The sequence below is a fragment of the Aquila chrysaetos genome, chromosome 2 (genome assembly GCF_900496995.4).
Source record: "Aquila chrysaetos chrysaetos chromosome 2, bAquChr1.4, whole genome shotgun sequence".
NCBI lineage: Eukaryota > Metazoa > Chordata > Aves > Accipitriformes > Accipitridae > Aquila > Aquila chrysaetos.
In genome coordinates, this window is record NC_044005.1 from 20,773,773 (window position 1) to 20,790,132 (window position 16,360).

Below are 16,360 nucleotides of genomic sequence, written 5' to 3' on the forward strand. Positions count from 1 at the left end.
TTTTAAAGGAGAGAATTAAATCAGAAAAATGAGCTGGAAGCAAAATATCTTCAAACAACGCTTGTTTTTAGATTCTGAACAGATGCTAAGGGGTGCATACTCCATAAAGAACATACTTAACTGCTGCTGCTTTTCTTACTGATATGACTGGCACAAACATAGCTTTACCATCATGATTTAAATCCTCAAAATATTTACAGAAACATTATTTCAGGTATTTTTAAAATGCAGTGCTGTTATGCAGAGTCTTACTTCCCAGAAATGTTAAAGTAAGGGTAATACTTCCCAGTACCTGAACCTTTATAATCCTGATTTCTTAATGCTCCTATAGAAGAATATTGGGTGTATTTGCCACTTGTCAAGATCAGACTCAAACATACTACTTAGCAGAATAGCAATCCGCATTTTTTTCACTAAATTTGTTAAAATATCAGTAACATGTAAAATATGTTTTTTATTTAGTTTGGCAGAGAGAGACCTAACATATAGCAAAACTAGATTTTTGTGTTGTAACTCAAAATGGAAATCAAAATATATTCATTCTATGAATTTTTATTTCTGATGTGACCGCCTTTTATGAGTAATTGTTCATCTTTAACACTAAAAGCAGTACTGGTGCTGCTGCAATGCAAAGAGATGACATCAAGGTGTGTGTTAAGAAATTACACTAAATGTGGCATATATTTTCTTTAGCACTTAATCTTATTTCTGGTCTAATTATTTTTCTGCTGCTTTTCCATTACAGGAGACTCAGCAGATATGTCAGGTAAGGGAAATAAAATTTTAACATCTTCAGGTGTAGTTAGCCTATATAGTAGCCGTCTACAGCTTTATAGAGCTATAAGTGACGTGAATTCATTTTTGGTTTAGTAAAACCCTGTATCAATCATATTACTGTCAGCAATGAATATAAACCACAACAGCTCAGCAAACTGTAAATATAGAAACAATTAAAATGTTAGAACGCACTTTAAAAACTACTTTTGTTGTAACATATTCACTTCTTGATGCCCAGTGATTAGTGAGTTCTAATACATACTGCTACTGTAGCATTCCTATGTGTGCTTGCAGGTTTTATAGACACGTTGGGGCTGACAATTAACATTTGTTTTAGATACTCAATTGAGTATAATTTTAAATATGCATTTCTAAAGTAAATTCCATTGAGGAGGCCTAGGTGACTGAGTGAAAAAACTAATCACCTTTCACATTTATGTATGATTGTCATGCAGTTATTACCACTGATCCAAAATGCTTGTTATGATGTCAGTTTAATTTTTTCTGTATCATTTTGGGTCTTTGATAGTTTGACAGTCTTGACTGAGCTATTTTTTATTAATACATTGTTTTTTCAACTGTAGTCTTAAAAATTCATCACTATCATGTGTGAGTGAGTTCATTGTTGAGCAGCCATAATTGTCTTGTGACACATCTTCAGAGATGCATAAATGTGTGTTCGTGTGTACCTAGAAAGTATAATAATCTTCATGTGGATCTAAAGCTTGTTCTGTGAAGAACAAATGTACAATGGCATTTTTCATGTGTGTTGACTTTAAATATGCCAAATTGTGCTTGCTCTAAGGATGGGAGGAAGAATATAGGTACCTTTTCCAACACTTTTAAACTGTATAAAAGAAGCAGTGATGATACAATTGTTTATATGAAAGAACATCTCTAGCCCTACATATAATGCCTGGAGACTTTCCCTCTCTCACTTGCCTTCTTCCTACTGCGACTTTAGTTTGAGCTTGTGTATATTACTAAATTCTGTTGTCACTTCCCGAAACCAGCACTCTTACTTTTTTCTTCTTTGTGGAACCATTAGTCTGGAATCCAACCTGCTGCCTGCCTTCATTAGAAAGTTGCATAGTTTCACTTAAAATTTATTGATGGCTATTTGGCACCTTTTTTACTGACAACTTCTGCTTTTCTAGTTCCAATTTTCTGTTGTCTACAGTGATGCAGGGGTTCTTGAAGGAGTAATGTTTGTAATAGGATGGAATGGCAAATTAAGTTTCATAACGACTTGGTATAGATTCGCTTCATCTTACTGAAGATATTTTTGTCCTGCCAGCCCATGGTAGCTTTATCTATCTTCTCCCAAAAGGAGATGACACCTTAGAAAATCTCTCTTGCGAGAGCAGATGTTGAGCAGCTGGAGTACTCCACAAGCAGGACGCAATGTCAGGACAGAGACTTTCAGAAGAACACCGTCAAGTAGGAGGACTCAAGAGTCCGCGTTCTCTGTCCTGCAAATCTTGCTCTGAAAGATTTTGTCAGTTCTTATTCATGAAATCTAGGTGAAAGTTTCTGTCTGCTACCCAAAAGAAAAATTTTGACCAAGGTTATAGGGGAGGTACGCAGGTCAAGGGCAATAGAGTTTTACCAAGGGCGGTGCTGAAGTGGAAAACACAGTTCAGAACCATAATAAAGCTTACCCTTCCCTCAATTTTCCATAAGGACAGGAAGGAGTTTGCTGAAAATTTTGACACATGCCAGTTGTTGCCAACTGCTGCCCTTTTTGTTTTAATGGCATGTCTATAGTATGCTTTAGTGCCTCTCAAAAGGTGACGATAACAGCATGTTGGTGCCATGAGAGGAAATTCCAATGGGAAAGAAATGAAATTAGGAAGACTGTTCTAAAGACTGTTTTGGAACAGCTGTGGGATTGTGATCAAATACTTGGTTTCACGTGGCTAAAATTTTACCTAGGTCCCTGTGCCTACTGTGTCCCATCATATGTGCGCCTTTGAGGGACTAGATTTAGCTGATTAGAAACACAAAGCATGGAGCGGAAATAGAATTCAGTTTATGGGAATCTGGGTCTATGACAACAACCAGTAACCTCCAGACTCTGCAGTCAGATTTACTAGAGAGCAGAAGTAAGGAAGTTTGAGGGAGAATCTTACTGTCCTGGAAATGCCCTAGGTGGTATTCAGAGATTGCAAACTATACACGGATTGCAAGATCTTTGGAGAAGGCATTGCATTTGGAAAAAAACTAGCTGTCATCATAATAGAAATAATCACATACATTAGTAGCATGGGAAGACCATTCTTACTGCAAAGAGCTTGCAGTCTAAACAATGCAAACTAAATTAAATACCCTAGTTCTTCTACATCAGTAAGCAAGCTGATTATTCAGCTGATGCTTTCCTAAGAGAGCATGCGTTTCAGACAGATGGCCATTTTGTAGAAAAGGAGATTTTGGCCTTGCACTGTAAACTAATTTATCTGCAGCTATCACTTGTCCAAAAGCCCCAGGTAGAGATTACATTCTTGATGATCTACTCAATATTTATGAAGGTTTTTGAGTTAGCATGCTGAGCTAAGTTTTACTAGGAGAAAAACAAGAGAAGACAGCTTGCTTTCAGAGCTGCTGCTGTGCTTCAGAAGTCCAGTAACAAGTTAAGCAAAGTTTTCATCTCCAGTAGTGTAATAAGGCCAACTTCTTAGTCCTGCTTAATGATCCTGTTTGCTGTAAATTGGTTTCCAAAGGGAGGCCAAAATCTCCTTTCTTTTCTTTCTTTTTTTTTCCTGTCTGACCAGAACAGTTTTATTTGTCCTATTAAAAAATATTAACTGCTTCAATAAGCAAATCATTAGACATTTTCAAAATGTATACTAATTACATATTTTTGTATTTGTGTAGCTACAGCTCCTTCTATTCATGTGTGGGATGCAATGAACAAACAGACACTGTCAGTACTGCGGTGCTACCATTCAAAGGGCGTTTGCTCAGTCAGTTTCAGTGCCACTGGCAAACTGCTGCTCTCCATAGGGCTGGATCCCGAACATACCATTACCATTTGGAAGTGGCAGGAAGGTAGGAAAGTGATTGGTTTTGTAGAATGTGTTTATATTGTTAGAGGTATGTTGGCTTGAGTCAAGACCAATTGTAACATAAAAATATCAGCAGATGGAAAATTATTACAATAAAAACTGTGCACTGTGCACTATACAAGAAGAGGTAAAATAAATGTAATTATGCATACTAGTACCTATCTAGTAACTAGGTAGGTGGTAACTAAATATATCTCTTTTGGAACTGTTGTGTAAAGATCAAGATAATTCACTGATTTCCAGTTAGAATAATTAAAGAAAATCTTAGTCTTCATTCTTTTTTTTTTTCAGTCATTTCTTTGCTGCTTGGTAAAAACTTTATAAAATCTTTTTGCTCCCAGAAGAAATCTTCTATTCTTCTCTGTTCTTATTTTTCTCTAAAGTCTGATTACTGACTAGGTTGTTGTATGCCTAAAATTATCCCGCAAAAATGGCAAATTGTAGAAATGTGATGCCAGTACAGCTCCTTCATGCAGCTCTGTAATTGGTATCTTAAGCTATACTACATGTTTTCAGATTGGCTTTCATCCGAGTTCAGGATTTAGGCTAAAGCAATTTGGTCAGGTCCTTTCCTCATCTCCTTCCTGTCTGGCAAAGCCATGCCCAGATTATGAAACTGATTCTCTAGTCTTAGGGCTTTATTTTCTCTCTCTTTGGACATTTCTGTTGATCAACTAGTATCTCTCAGAAGTTTAAAGATCAGCTATCAAATTAATAAAAAGTGATCCTTCACGGCTTGTTTGCTAGATCTTGTGGAGCTGGACGCAATATCAAATGTGTATTTGTACAATCTTAGGTAGTATGAAGGATGTGTGGTAAAAGCCCATGTAGCAATTCACTGCTGTTTCAGTCAGAACGTGCCTGTGCTCATTCGTAAGAGTTGATACAGATTCAACATGGCAGCTAAGGATCCGGATCAAGGAATCTTCATGTGGGTCAAAATGTCTGATTTTAACACCCCTGAAGAGACTGGGAAAGCATTACCTTTGAATCTAAGACCATATGTAACAAGTCAGTTTCTGCATTTTCTGCGGAAAGAAGTTTTCTAACTTTGGACGAAATTTGCAGATAAGTCATTCATTAGTCTCTTGTAGTTTGTCCCAAGTTTGGGATTTTCAGAGTTGTAGGAATTTAAGAGGAGATGGAAACTTACTTGGATATGATCTCCTAACTTTTTTATACTCCTGAGGAAATTGAAAATTGTAAGTAGATGACACCTTCATTAGGTGCTACACTTTGCTACTGGATCTTACTAAATTATTTTTATCTGCTTCTTGATTTAGCTTTAATTTAGGAGCAGTATGTGCTTTTCTTCCCAACCTGTGTGGTCTTCGATGACTCATCATTCTCCATAATTTTAATTTTTTTTTAACCATAAATGTTTATTTTTCTCAGCAAATTCAAAATGTCCATTTTCTTTCTGCCAGGTGCCAAAATTGCCAGCCGAGCTGGTCATAACCAGCGTATATTTGTAGCAGAATTCAGACCAGATTCAGATACCCAGTTTGTTTCTGTGGGAGTAAAACACGTGAGGTTCTGGACTCTGGCTGGAAGAGCTCTTCTCAGTAAAAAAGGGTTGCTGAGCTCCATAGAAGATGCCCGAATGCAAACGATGCTATCTGTAGCTTTTGGAGCGGTACGTACCTTAACAAACTCTTTTAAAATGCATACAAACAAAGATTCTTTTACCCTTCTGCCTTTATTCAGTTCCATGAGACTTTTCTAACCTGCTAATGAGTATGTCAGTTGTTTTATTAAACTTAGTTTATTGTTTCTAATACTCGCCTGCTAGTTAAAACTAATACCAGCTTTCTTTACAGAAAAGAAAAAAGATTATGGATTTGTATGTTTTCAAAAGAAACAAACATAGGTGCTTTGGACTGATAATACGCTGCTTGGTATTTAATCCAGGTAAAACAAAGCTGGCTAGCCTGCAGGAACCAAACAGTAGAAATGAGGTGAATTTTTTGCCCACCTGGGGGTGATTGTGTTATAATTCGTATGGATTACTACTTATGGGTGACGTGAGAGCAGCATTGTCTTGGGGCATTCATTAACATCTATGACTGTTAGATGACCGCAGTAGAGTTTTGTTTTGCTTTGGGGTTTTTTTGACAGATGCAGGCCTTGTTGCTAAGTTCCACAGCTTTGCCATTTCAGGAGTTGCTCTGTATGAGCAGCACTCATCTCTTCAGCTGGGCAGATAGCCATAGATTTCTTTTGTGAAGTGGTGCTTCTCTTTTATTGTGTGTGTTACAGTCCTGCTTGCTGATCTGCCTGTTGGGTCCAGACAGAATTTGTACTGTTGATTTTGATTTTTGAAACTGTAACTGGCTTGTGGTTTCATTTTTCATGAGACTATCTGTTTTCCAGAGTGGTCTCTCTCTCTCTGCTACCTCTCATTTAAGAAAGAGTCCTACAAAGCAACAAGGTATTTTTCAAATGATAACTGTTAGAGATGCACAGCCCAGGCATTAGTCTGGGGTTTGGGAAACCTCTGTGAACTTTCGGGGCAGATTCTTAGCGTGAAGATCAGGCTGTATACTGAGTGTCCTGGAGTATGGTATGAGGTTACGAGGATGCAAAGCTTGCAGGGGTTTTGTAAAAAGCTGTGCAAACTCAATGAAGTCAAACGTGGTGTGTTCTCCATACTTCCTGTAGGGAGCAGTTCTGGGAGTGCTTTTCTTCCTTGATTTTGTCTCAGAAGGAGCTAGTTTAGGTGCTGCTAAACAGGAGTTGGAAACAACAGAACAGTTATGCTGTGAGGATGGTCAGGGGATCTGCTCCCAAGTTCATTTCCAGTCCTCTTTTATTCGCTCATTTATTAGGGCACCCCCCCATACACCCCTTAAAAAAGGATGTAGAACATCAACCCACCTCAGTCAAGGAAAATGTTCTTGCCAAATCTACACAAGCATACTGGTACTCTTAAAATACTACACATGATTTTGAATTTGAGGATTCTTCACGTAAGTTACTAAAACAGTTTTGCGCAATAACCAGTTCTTGATGGTTTTAAGTGTATCCTAATAAATTGCCCTTAAATTTCAGAGGTAATTAAATGTATTCTTATTGCCTTTCAAAAACAGGAAGCAGAAGTAAAGAAGAACAGGCAGCTTTTAGTTCTCAGTTAAGTCAAACTGTTTTCTTCATAAACTAATGGTTACTGTAATCCAGTGAGTACCTTCACCTAACAACAAAAATGACTGCAAGCATAATGTATATAGCAAGGGGGTGCAAATTGCCCATTTGTGTGACATGTCAAAACTGTTCTTCGTTTTCTACTTTTTTACCACAGTTTGCACACCTGATAGGCTGAAAACATAGATAACCCTATGGCTGAAGCCTAAGTCATTGCATTTCATCTTGCAGTGCAGAGCCTGTTAGCTACAAGAAAGCATGTTACAGACTTCAAGAAAGAATATAGTAGCTCATTGTTTTGTCCCTACAGGTTCTTATTACACCTTCCACAATTTGCTCTTCTACAGCAGCAAATAAAAGCAATCTAGCCTAAATGCAAATAGCAATGATCTTTATTTCTGAATGTTTTTCTTCCTGCCTTACTCAGAATCAGATGATGAGTATATTTTTCCCCTTTTCAGAATAACTTGACATTTACAGGTACTATCAGTGGAGATGTTTGTGTTTGGAAAGATCACGTGTTGATACGAATTGTGGCCAAAGCTCACAATGGACCTGTTTTCACAATGTATACCACATTAAGAGATGGTTTGATTGTTACAGGAGGCAAAGAAAGGCCGTGAGTCATCTTTTTTTCTTTTTTCTGCATGCACTTGTATTCTTTAAAAATGGTTTGGATTCATCCCATTTAACACTAGGCAGCTGCGACATCAAAGCTAGAAGAGTAGTCACTTTCAGATCCCTCAATAGGCGGTAGGAAAAAAAGTAGCCACCACCTCCAAAGTGCAGGTAAGCCCACGTGAGCTTCAAGTACCTATTTTTTTCCATTGATTGTAAGAGAGAGAAAGCCTAGAGTCGCTAGGATCCTGACCTGGGTGCTGTGCTTAAGTACCTAAAGTCAAGGGGGATGAATCAGAATCTAAACGCTGTACAAGTAGTTCTTCAGAATTTTAACTTCTAGATAACAGTCATCCTTCTAAAGCACACATGCAAGCTTCTTCAGGCATTTTATGATGACTTTGCATTATTTTGGTTAAAAATAATAGGCAAGTGTAAAATAAATTATGTGAATTAATTAACAATTATATTGCATTATCAATTATACTGCATTACATCAGTCAGGTAATGTTTCTCCAAGTACAAATACACAATTATCAAAGAGATGATACAGTCTTCCCTCCTTAAGCTGGAAAGGCTGAAGTATTATAGTCAAAAGTGGCCTTGAAATCACCTTGTCATGTTATTAAATGGTTCCATGGTACTTATCACAACAGTATTACTTTTGAGAGAAGGCAAAAACATTTAGTTTGAAATACAGCTTTAAGCATTAAAAAAATTACCTAGTCCTTGGTGGGTTACTTCTTTTTCTGAAGTTGAACTGAGGTTGTTAATCCAAGTAATTTGCACAATTGTGATTAAATAAATGAATGAAAAATATTAAACAGCATAATGCACAGCTTCTTTTAAAGGAAGGATCTGTTTAGTTATGATGGCAGAGGCAAACTGTCTTCTCTCAAATCGAAGGTACAGCAACATCCTTTGTTTCTGCGGTTTTAAGCAAAATATCTCTTCAAGCATTTTAATTTTTTCTTAGCACCTTGTTAATGATAAAAGAAAATAAAGTGCTTCAGCTGTAATACAGTCCATCTGATGGCATGATAGTGCCCCATTTTGCAGGACACAGGCCACTTGCTACCTTTTCCTTAAATAGTCCTTAAAGATCCTGGTTGATATTCAGACCCAGATGAAAACTTACTTATGCCTGTGCTTGAAATATTTTCTTCTAGTATTTATAAAACATCAATGTGATTTTATTTGGAGAATGTTCTCTCTACCACTTAGCTTCAGAGCCTCTAAATAATCAGTATTTGATGTGAAAGAAATAGTAATGAATAACAGAAAGAAACAATAATTCATCTCCTGTGGGAAAATGGAGTATTTCAAGTATACAAAACAAATTCTACAGTTAGGAAAATTGCATGTCTGCTTCTGCCTTGGCATTCTTAATGGCAATTCCCCAGCCTCTTTTGATAAAATCTTTTTGCTGAGTATGATGACCAGTCATATGTCAAAACAGTGCTATTGGGAAGCAAAGGATATTGCATTGCAAGGACTAGCAATTTATAATTCATTATAAATTCTTTTAGTAATTCTTTTCGTAATAATAGTACAAAAGCAGTAGTTGTGATTAAACTTTCTGGAGTTCTTTGTCAGGGCTCGTTCAGTAAACAAAGTTGTAACACTGGCAGCTCAATATTGTGGAACGCTATATTTTCTTTTCTGTTGGGGGAGATTCTTTTCTCTTCGAAGACAGACAAAACATGTCCCAGCTCAACTGGAAATGCCAGATTTATAACTGTTTCATTAAACATTATCTCCTTTATAGAAACTTTTTTAATTTCAATGTGTTTTTACTGAAATACTAGTTCTCTTGAAAGTGAGTGAGAAGTACTTAGTGCTTTCATGGTTAATACTTATTAGTTGGGTATCTTGCGCAATTCACATTGTGTGATTTTTCTCCTGTATTTTTGTCATTTTTTTCACAGCAGTGAAAATAGTGAAATTTTCACAAAAGTTAAAATCTTGTCATTTATTTCACAGTAGTAAAATACATATCTTTCCTGTTTCCATCAACTATATTTTTATAATCTCTGCCTGTCTTAATACACACTTAACTGTTCCTTTGACTAGACAGATTCCCTAAGAGCTGCTAATTCAGACTAAGCTTAGCAGCGACTATCTTTCAACTTGTTCTGTAAAGTAGTACAAGGAGGACTTTGAATCAGTATTTCTTGCTTACCTAGGAGACTCAGCATATTAACATCACCTGTTCAGTAAAAACAAATGGAATCTTTAATGATTTAGAACATACTAAAATGCCTCGTTTACAATACATTACATTAAATAATATAGTTCTTTCATACATTAATTGTCTTTTTTATGCCAGCCATTATGCTCATGGTTGTTCCTGATTTCTTCATAGTTCAAAGGAAGGAGGAGCAGTTAAGCTATGGGATCAGGAGCTGAAACGATGTCGTGCCTTCAGACTAGAGACAGGACAAATGACGGACTGTGTTCGCTCAGTTTGTAGAGGCAAGGTAAAGAAAGCATCGTGTCTTTAAAATAAAGCTTATAATTTGTGGATTGATCTGTAACATTAAAAATATGATAAATTGCTTCCTCCTTCTCTTATCATTAGTATTTGAAATTAAAGGTTGAGCTAGAAGGTGTCTACAACTGATTTTACAGCAGAAAAAAACCCCCCTACTTTGGGAGATCTTAGCCTTACTTAGGATAATATTCTGTATATATTTTTATTAAAGACTAACTAAGGATTTGTCTTCTATTTTCTTTTCACACTTCAAATAACTGACTTAAAAGCAATAACTCAACTAACATCATGATTTATATACAGCTTTGTACTTTAATAAATCAGAGGAGTTTGAAAGCTAAATTATCTTTGTCTATTTGATTATTTGATTTCAGCAAACCTTCTTGACAGAACTATAGCTTTGGATTGTATCTTTATTACTGTTCATCATAAGTAGTTTATGTATTATATCAGAGATAATTCTTTCACTGTTGTTCAAGGGGAAGATTCTTGTTGGGACAAGAAATGCTGAAATAATCGAAGTTGGAGAGAAAAATGCTGCATGTAACATTCTAATTAATGGTCATATGGATGGACCAATCTGGGGCCTAGCAACGCATCCTACCAGAGATTTTTTCCTTTCTGCTGCAGAAGATGGCACAGTAAGACTCTGGGATATTGCTGAAAAGGTAGGTTTTGGAGAATAGTTGTTGTTTAGGGAAAAAAAATTTAAAATCCTAGACTTGTGGTGGTAGTGAGGACTTGAAACTTGTTTTTTAATGTATTCTGAGAATAATCTATCTGATAGTGGCAAACTGTTAGCATAAGGTACTTTTGAAATATGAACAAATAGAAACATTTACTCTTCCGGGTTTTTATTTCTTCACAGAAGATGCTGAACAAAGTCAGCTTAGGACACGCAGCTCGTACTGTTTGTTACAGCCCAGAAGGTGATATGGTAGCTATTGGCATGAAAAATGGAGAATTTATTATCTTGCTTGTGACCTCTCTAAAAATTTGGGGGAAAAAAAGGGACAGAAGATCAGCGATTCAGGATATCAGGTCAGAAAATATAATGCCTTTGTCTATTGTAGTATTATAGAAATATGTATTATTTTGATTTTTAAAAATACAATTTTATGTTCTGAGGAGCATTGCAATGATAATTCAGAGAGCTGGAATCAATGAGTGAATTGTGGAGCTTGTGTGATTACTCTGATACCAAGAATAAAAAGGAAGGAGGAGGTACATGAAGATAAGAGATAGCGATCAGTCAAAAACCAGGCAGTACCATAGGGCGAGTGTCAGATGATATTGCCAAGGATTAGTTAAAATGAAAGGTGAATGGGGAAGTAAATGGACAATAGGAAGAGACCATCCTAATCAGGAGGCAGCTGAGAAGGTGTGAAAAAGAGCAGGGTGAGATGATATGTAGGAGGTAAAATGAGATCAGAAGTTTACAAACTGGATTGTGAGACAAGGAAATGCCTGCCTGTCAGTTTGCTCTTTGTTGTGTTTTGTTAGAAAGGAGTTAGCAGAAGTAAAATTTTGCTTCTGTTCCCTGAGGGGAGGACAAGACTGTTCCTTCTGTGAGATAAATTGATCATGATTGGCTAAGGGAAGCTTCTGGAGAGCAAAGTAGGATGAGTGGGAGAAATATGAGCAAACAGGGACCTTGCTGCAGGAAGGCAGGAGAGCCCTGCCTAGGGATTAGAGGGTTGCTGGAATCAGAAAGCTGTCCAAAGGTATGTCTCAGATACCATAGAAATGAAGAAACTTCCCTAGTAACACAAAAGGGGCTGTGAGGAATTTGTTCAGCTCAGGAAGCTACTGAGTTTCAAGACTAGAAAGGAAAACTGGAGGAAAGAAACCACTGTGCAAAAGATACATTGGGTAGATGAAAGGTTTGATTTCACATCTTTTTATTCAGTACATTTCACCTAGAAGGTCTGGCTTTTCTTTATTTACAGCATTTCATTTTTCTAGTTTGTAGCCTTGTAAGTATAGCGTTAAAGTCATCAGGGGCATGTCACAAAGTTGTTAGACCGTTAAGATGGTAATGAGATCAGATAATGAACAGTTATTCCAGATACGTTCCCAGTTCACTTATATGTGACAGCTGTACCAAAATTATTGCCACCTTCTACATATACGTTCCCTGAAAATTCTGTTTCAAAAGTTATTTTGCTTAGCAGATGAAATACTCTGCCTCCCTCTTCGGTTCTGGATAGCAGGTACTTGAAATGCAAATTTACCCTTGCTTCGCAAATATTAGAATCTGTTGCAAGTGCCAACCTGTGTTCATAAAACCCTTTTATCTGTTCAGGTTTAGCCCAGATTCTCGTTATTTAGCAGTCGGTTCCAGTGAGAATGCAGTGGATTTTTATGATCTGACTTTGGGTCCCACATTAAATCGAGTCAGCTATTGCAAAGATATCCCAAGTTTTGTGATCCAGATGGACTTCTCTGCAGATAGCTGTTATCTCCAGGTATCAGTCATTAATTGCTCAAGATACTGAATGAAAAACATACTCATGATAGATACTCTGCAGGTATTCTGCTTTGACAACTGCTAAGTTTTGTAATGAAATGTTGGAATAGTAGGCTACTGTCACTAGACTGTTACTTTGTTGTAGTGATAAGTGGATGACGAAAATAGTTACCCTGGATGTTAAATACCAGAAATAAGCATAGAAACAAGAAACAGATTTCAAAATCACTTTAATGTGTCTCCCTGCCTTTTTACCTCTGTGATGCTGATGGGCTATCTTAGAAGAGGGATGAGTACAGTCTGTCATTCTGTAAGCCCCAGGGACCCGTGAATTCTTCATAACCCTGACTAGAGTAGTAGCATTATGCGTCGTTTCAGTGCTAGCCTTCGTGGAGCAGCACCAAAATCATGGTGTTACAACTCCCTGCCACAGGGCTCAAGGCATTTCTTAAAATCAAAATCAAAATAAAGCAGGCATACTTTACTTTCTATATTTTGTTCACATCTGAGAGGAGGAATAAGCTTCTTCCACTATCAAATCAACATCTACAGGCTGAGAGGAATACCTTTGTGTCAGTTTTAAAGATACGAGTTTATTTTGCCTTATTTATTTATACACACACACTTATGCTAATACACACAGTATATACAAAGAATTAATATGTGCAGAATGTGAGATGTTTCAATTATTTTTTTATTAATCAGACATTTTAAAATTTATGATTTCTATCGCTTTCTCACTGTTGCTTTATGCTTGTATAGAATTTTGAGAATCTTCAACTCATTGAGCAAGTTTTATTAATAGCGAAGTTACTTACAGAGTAAAAGAAAACTATCACAAAAATGCTTTTCAAAGCTTTAGAATTGTATTTTCATCTTTTCAAACAAGTTCATGTATTCTAAATTCTCTGTGGTCATCTCAAAGGTCTCTACTGGGTCTTACAAGAGGCAAGTCTATGAAGTGCCTTCAGGAAAACAGCTTGTGGACCAGGCTGTGATTGACAGAATAACATGGGCTACTTGGACAAGGTAAATGATTCACACATTTACACCTGTTAAAACACTTGTAACTTCCAGGAGAAGCACCTACTGTTTAAAAGTGTATTTCATCCCTTCAGTCAGATATTTTCTTCTAACACACCCATCTGCTCTGGCAATGGATCAGGTGAGTACAGTACAGCAAAAGACAGTGCATAGCAGATTCCCTCAGTAGAACATGAGGTGTTTGACCAGTGAGGACATCCAGCAAAACCTGATCTCTCTAATGTGTGCCTTTCTATTTGCTGTGTGTCTCTAGTTTCCTTTGATATATCTCTAGCTGCCTCAGTAGTTTTTCATTGCACTGTGCAAATTACCTGGAATACTGCACTATTTACTTCAAAATAGCAATTTGGGGGTAAGAGTGCAGGGAAAATTAAAACATATCAAAACATGAAAAGACAACACAAGACTGTGATAATTGAAGTTTTATTTCCAGTACTACACTAATGGTATCTGTATATTAAAGTTGCTATTAATATTTGCATATTAAAAGGTATACAAAAATACTTTAAAATACCTTAAAGTTATTATATTTCATTCAAAATAGACTTGGACATTATGTGAAGAATGATACCATATTTTATTTTTATTTCACATTTAAATGATTTATTTAATATTCTATGCAAATCTGATGTCCTGTGCCTTATTTCAGGCTCCTTTGCCTGCTTTCAATTGTTGTCCTCTGATTAGCACCCTGAGACAAAAATTGAGAATAAATGCTTGAAAATTTTCCACACATGAACCACTTTAAACAATAATAATCCTGACTATTTGCAGCAAGACATGGCTAAAACTACGACCTTTTCAGAGGGCTCTGAAAGACTCATTTTGCTTGCTTTCTGTTTTCTGTTTGGGTAATACATTTTTGTCACCTCTTTGATACAAAAACAAGAAACGTGTGTTTTCTGACCCAATTCAGTACGTCTGAAGTAAGTCATTCCTTTTTGAATGTAGTGTACTGTGCTGTGATTTGGAGGGAAAGAATCACAGAAAAAAAAATCATTCACCAATTCACCATTCCAAATCATTCACCTATTAACAAATAGGTGTTTCTGTGCGTTCTTGGAAGTATGCAAATACATTATAAGCAGAGCTGAATAGAAAGTAACTTTTCACAAGGCTTTGCAAAGGAAATTTTCTATAAGTGTCTGGTTTGGAATCTTAAGATAATTATGTTTCCTGTTTAAGACCATTTTTCTCTCTCTGATTATAATGATCATCACTGGACTTAAGGAAACTTTTCATCTAATTAATATGAAAATGTTACAGAATCAACAAAACATAGTTATAATGAGAACACACAAAATTTTATTTTCCAAAAGCTGAAACTTATTCATCTAATGCTTATGCTGTGACACTCTATTTTTAATTGTCCTTTCTGTATTCACTTCTTTGACAAATGCCTCACTGGACAATATTAGTACTATTGATTTTACCTCTGCTTCTTAGTGTTGTCATGGGCCACGTTATTTTGGGAATTATATTACTGAATCAGTTTCAGAAGCAATTATGGAATGATACAAAAATTAATTACAGAGTAAAACCTGTATGAGATGTGTATGTGTAAGAACAAAATGTAAAAATTACATTTTTATAAAACCAGTTACAGTATGAGAGCTGCTTACAATTTCCTAATGCTATTTATTTTGCTGTAGTTTTCAAAAGAATCTTTTGCTCTTCTGTTTCAGTGTTCTAGGGGATGAAGTAATTGGAATCTGGTCCAGGCATGCTGAAAAAGCTGATGTAAACTGTGCCTGTGTCTCTCACTCGGGAATCAATCTTGTAACAGGCGATGATTTTGGCATGGTCAAACTGTTTGACTTCCCATGTCCTGAAAAATTTGTAAGAACTTGTTTTTGCATTGTTACAACAAGTACTGTTGGTATTATAGTTTTGTATTGTTTCTGTAGAAGACGTATGATGGAAATATTTTCTCCTCTAAATTTGTAGCTTTTTAATGCATCTATGTAACTTTAGCTCTATAGTCTCATAGGCATGCTTCACCTCAAAGTTTTTCTACCATTTTGTCTAATAGCTGTTCCTATAAGCTCTTGTAGGTGTTAATATTGTCTGCCAGTCTGCATTAGCATAGTGCCTTCATACTGAAAATCTCAAAGCCCTTAGTTTTATTTATCCACGTCTCCAATCTCCATTTGACAGATGAGGAAGACAGCTGGTAATTTTAGTCCCATCTGTGTATTTCCATGGATGAAGAGTTTACGGATTTTTCGCTAACACTAGCACAGTTAATTTTCAGGATTTGGGACTGCACAGTGTAAACTGCTTACACACAATGAAAATAATTTTTTTCAGTGTTAGGAATTTTACACAAAATTTACAGGTTAATCATGTGACAAGATATATTTCATTTTATTGTGTTAGCTTGAGCATTGTTCCCAATATGCAGGTGCTGTCTCATTTGGTGACAATTTAATCCGCATCACAGCGCAATAGTAGTTCTCCTTCAGGAGATCTTTCACATTTGAAAACCTGTGTAACATTCTAAATTATATAAATACGTGATGCAATAAAAAGGTAGATAAAAACACGTATGCCGTGTTTGATTTAGGACACAGAGTATTTAGACTCTCTCATTTTATTGTTGGGTTTTTGGGTTTTTTTCAGGCAAAACACAAACGATTTTTAGGTCACTCTGCCCACTTAACTAATATTCGATTTACAAGTGGAGATAGATACGTGGTCAGTGCTGGAGGGGATGACTGCAGGTATGTATCCTTTCCATTATTGTTAAAA

At 36.3% G+C, this 16,360-nt stretch overlaps 1 protein-coding gene across 8 annotated transcripts in view; it reads left to right on the plus strand.

The window, feature by feature from the left end:
- The window catches only part of EML5 (EMAP like 5), a 120,516-nt gene that overhangs the window by 95,919 nt on the left and 8,237 nt on the right, over positions 1-16,360 (plus strand). For 3 of the 8 annotated variants that reach the window (XM_030030146.1, XM_030030163.1, XM_030030182.1), the window contains 11 exons: positions 746-766; positions 3,652-3,825; positions 5,270-5,478; positions 7,445-7,602; positions 9,967-10,081; positions 10,575-10,763; positions 10,964-11,136; positions 12,401-12,563; positions 13,491-13,594; positions 15,295-15,448; positions 16,232-16,332. In XM_030030146.1, the coding sequence (XP_029886006.1) occupies positions 746-766; positions 3,652-3,825; positions 5,270-5,478; positions 7,445-7,602; positions 9,967-10,081; positions 10,575-10,763; positions 10,964-11,136; positions 12,401-12,563; positions 13,491-13,594; positions 15,295-15,448; positions 16,232-16,332 (1,561 nt within the window). Of the gene's footprint in view, positions 1-745; positions 767-3,651; positions 3,826-5,269; positions 5,479-7,444; positions 7,603-9,966; positions 10,082-10,574; positions 10,764-10,963; positions 11,137-12,400; positions 12,564-13,490; positions 13,595-15,294; positions 15,449-16,231; positions 16,333-16,360 lie in introns of those variants that run through there. The other 5 variants (XM_030030172.1, XM_030030192.1, XM_030030153.1 and 2 more) reach the window with 4 other exon arrangements.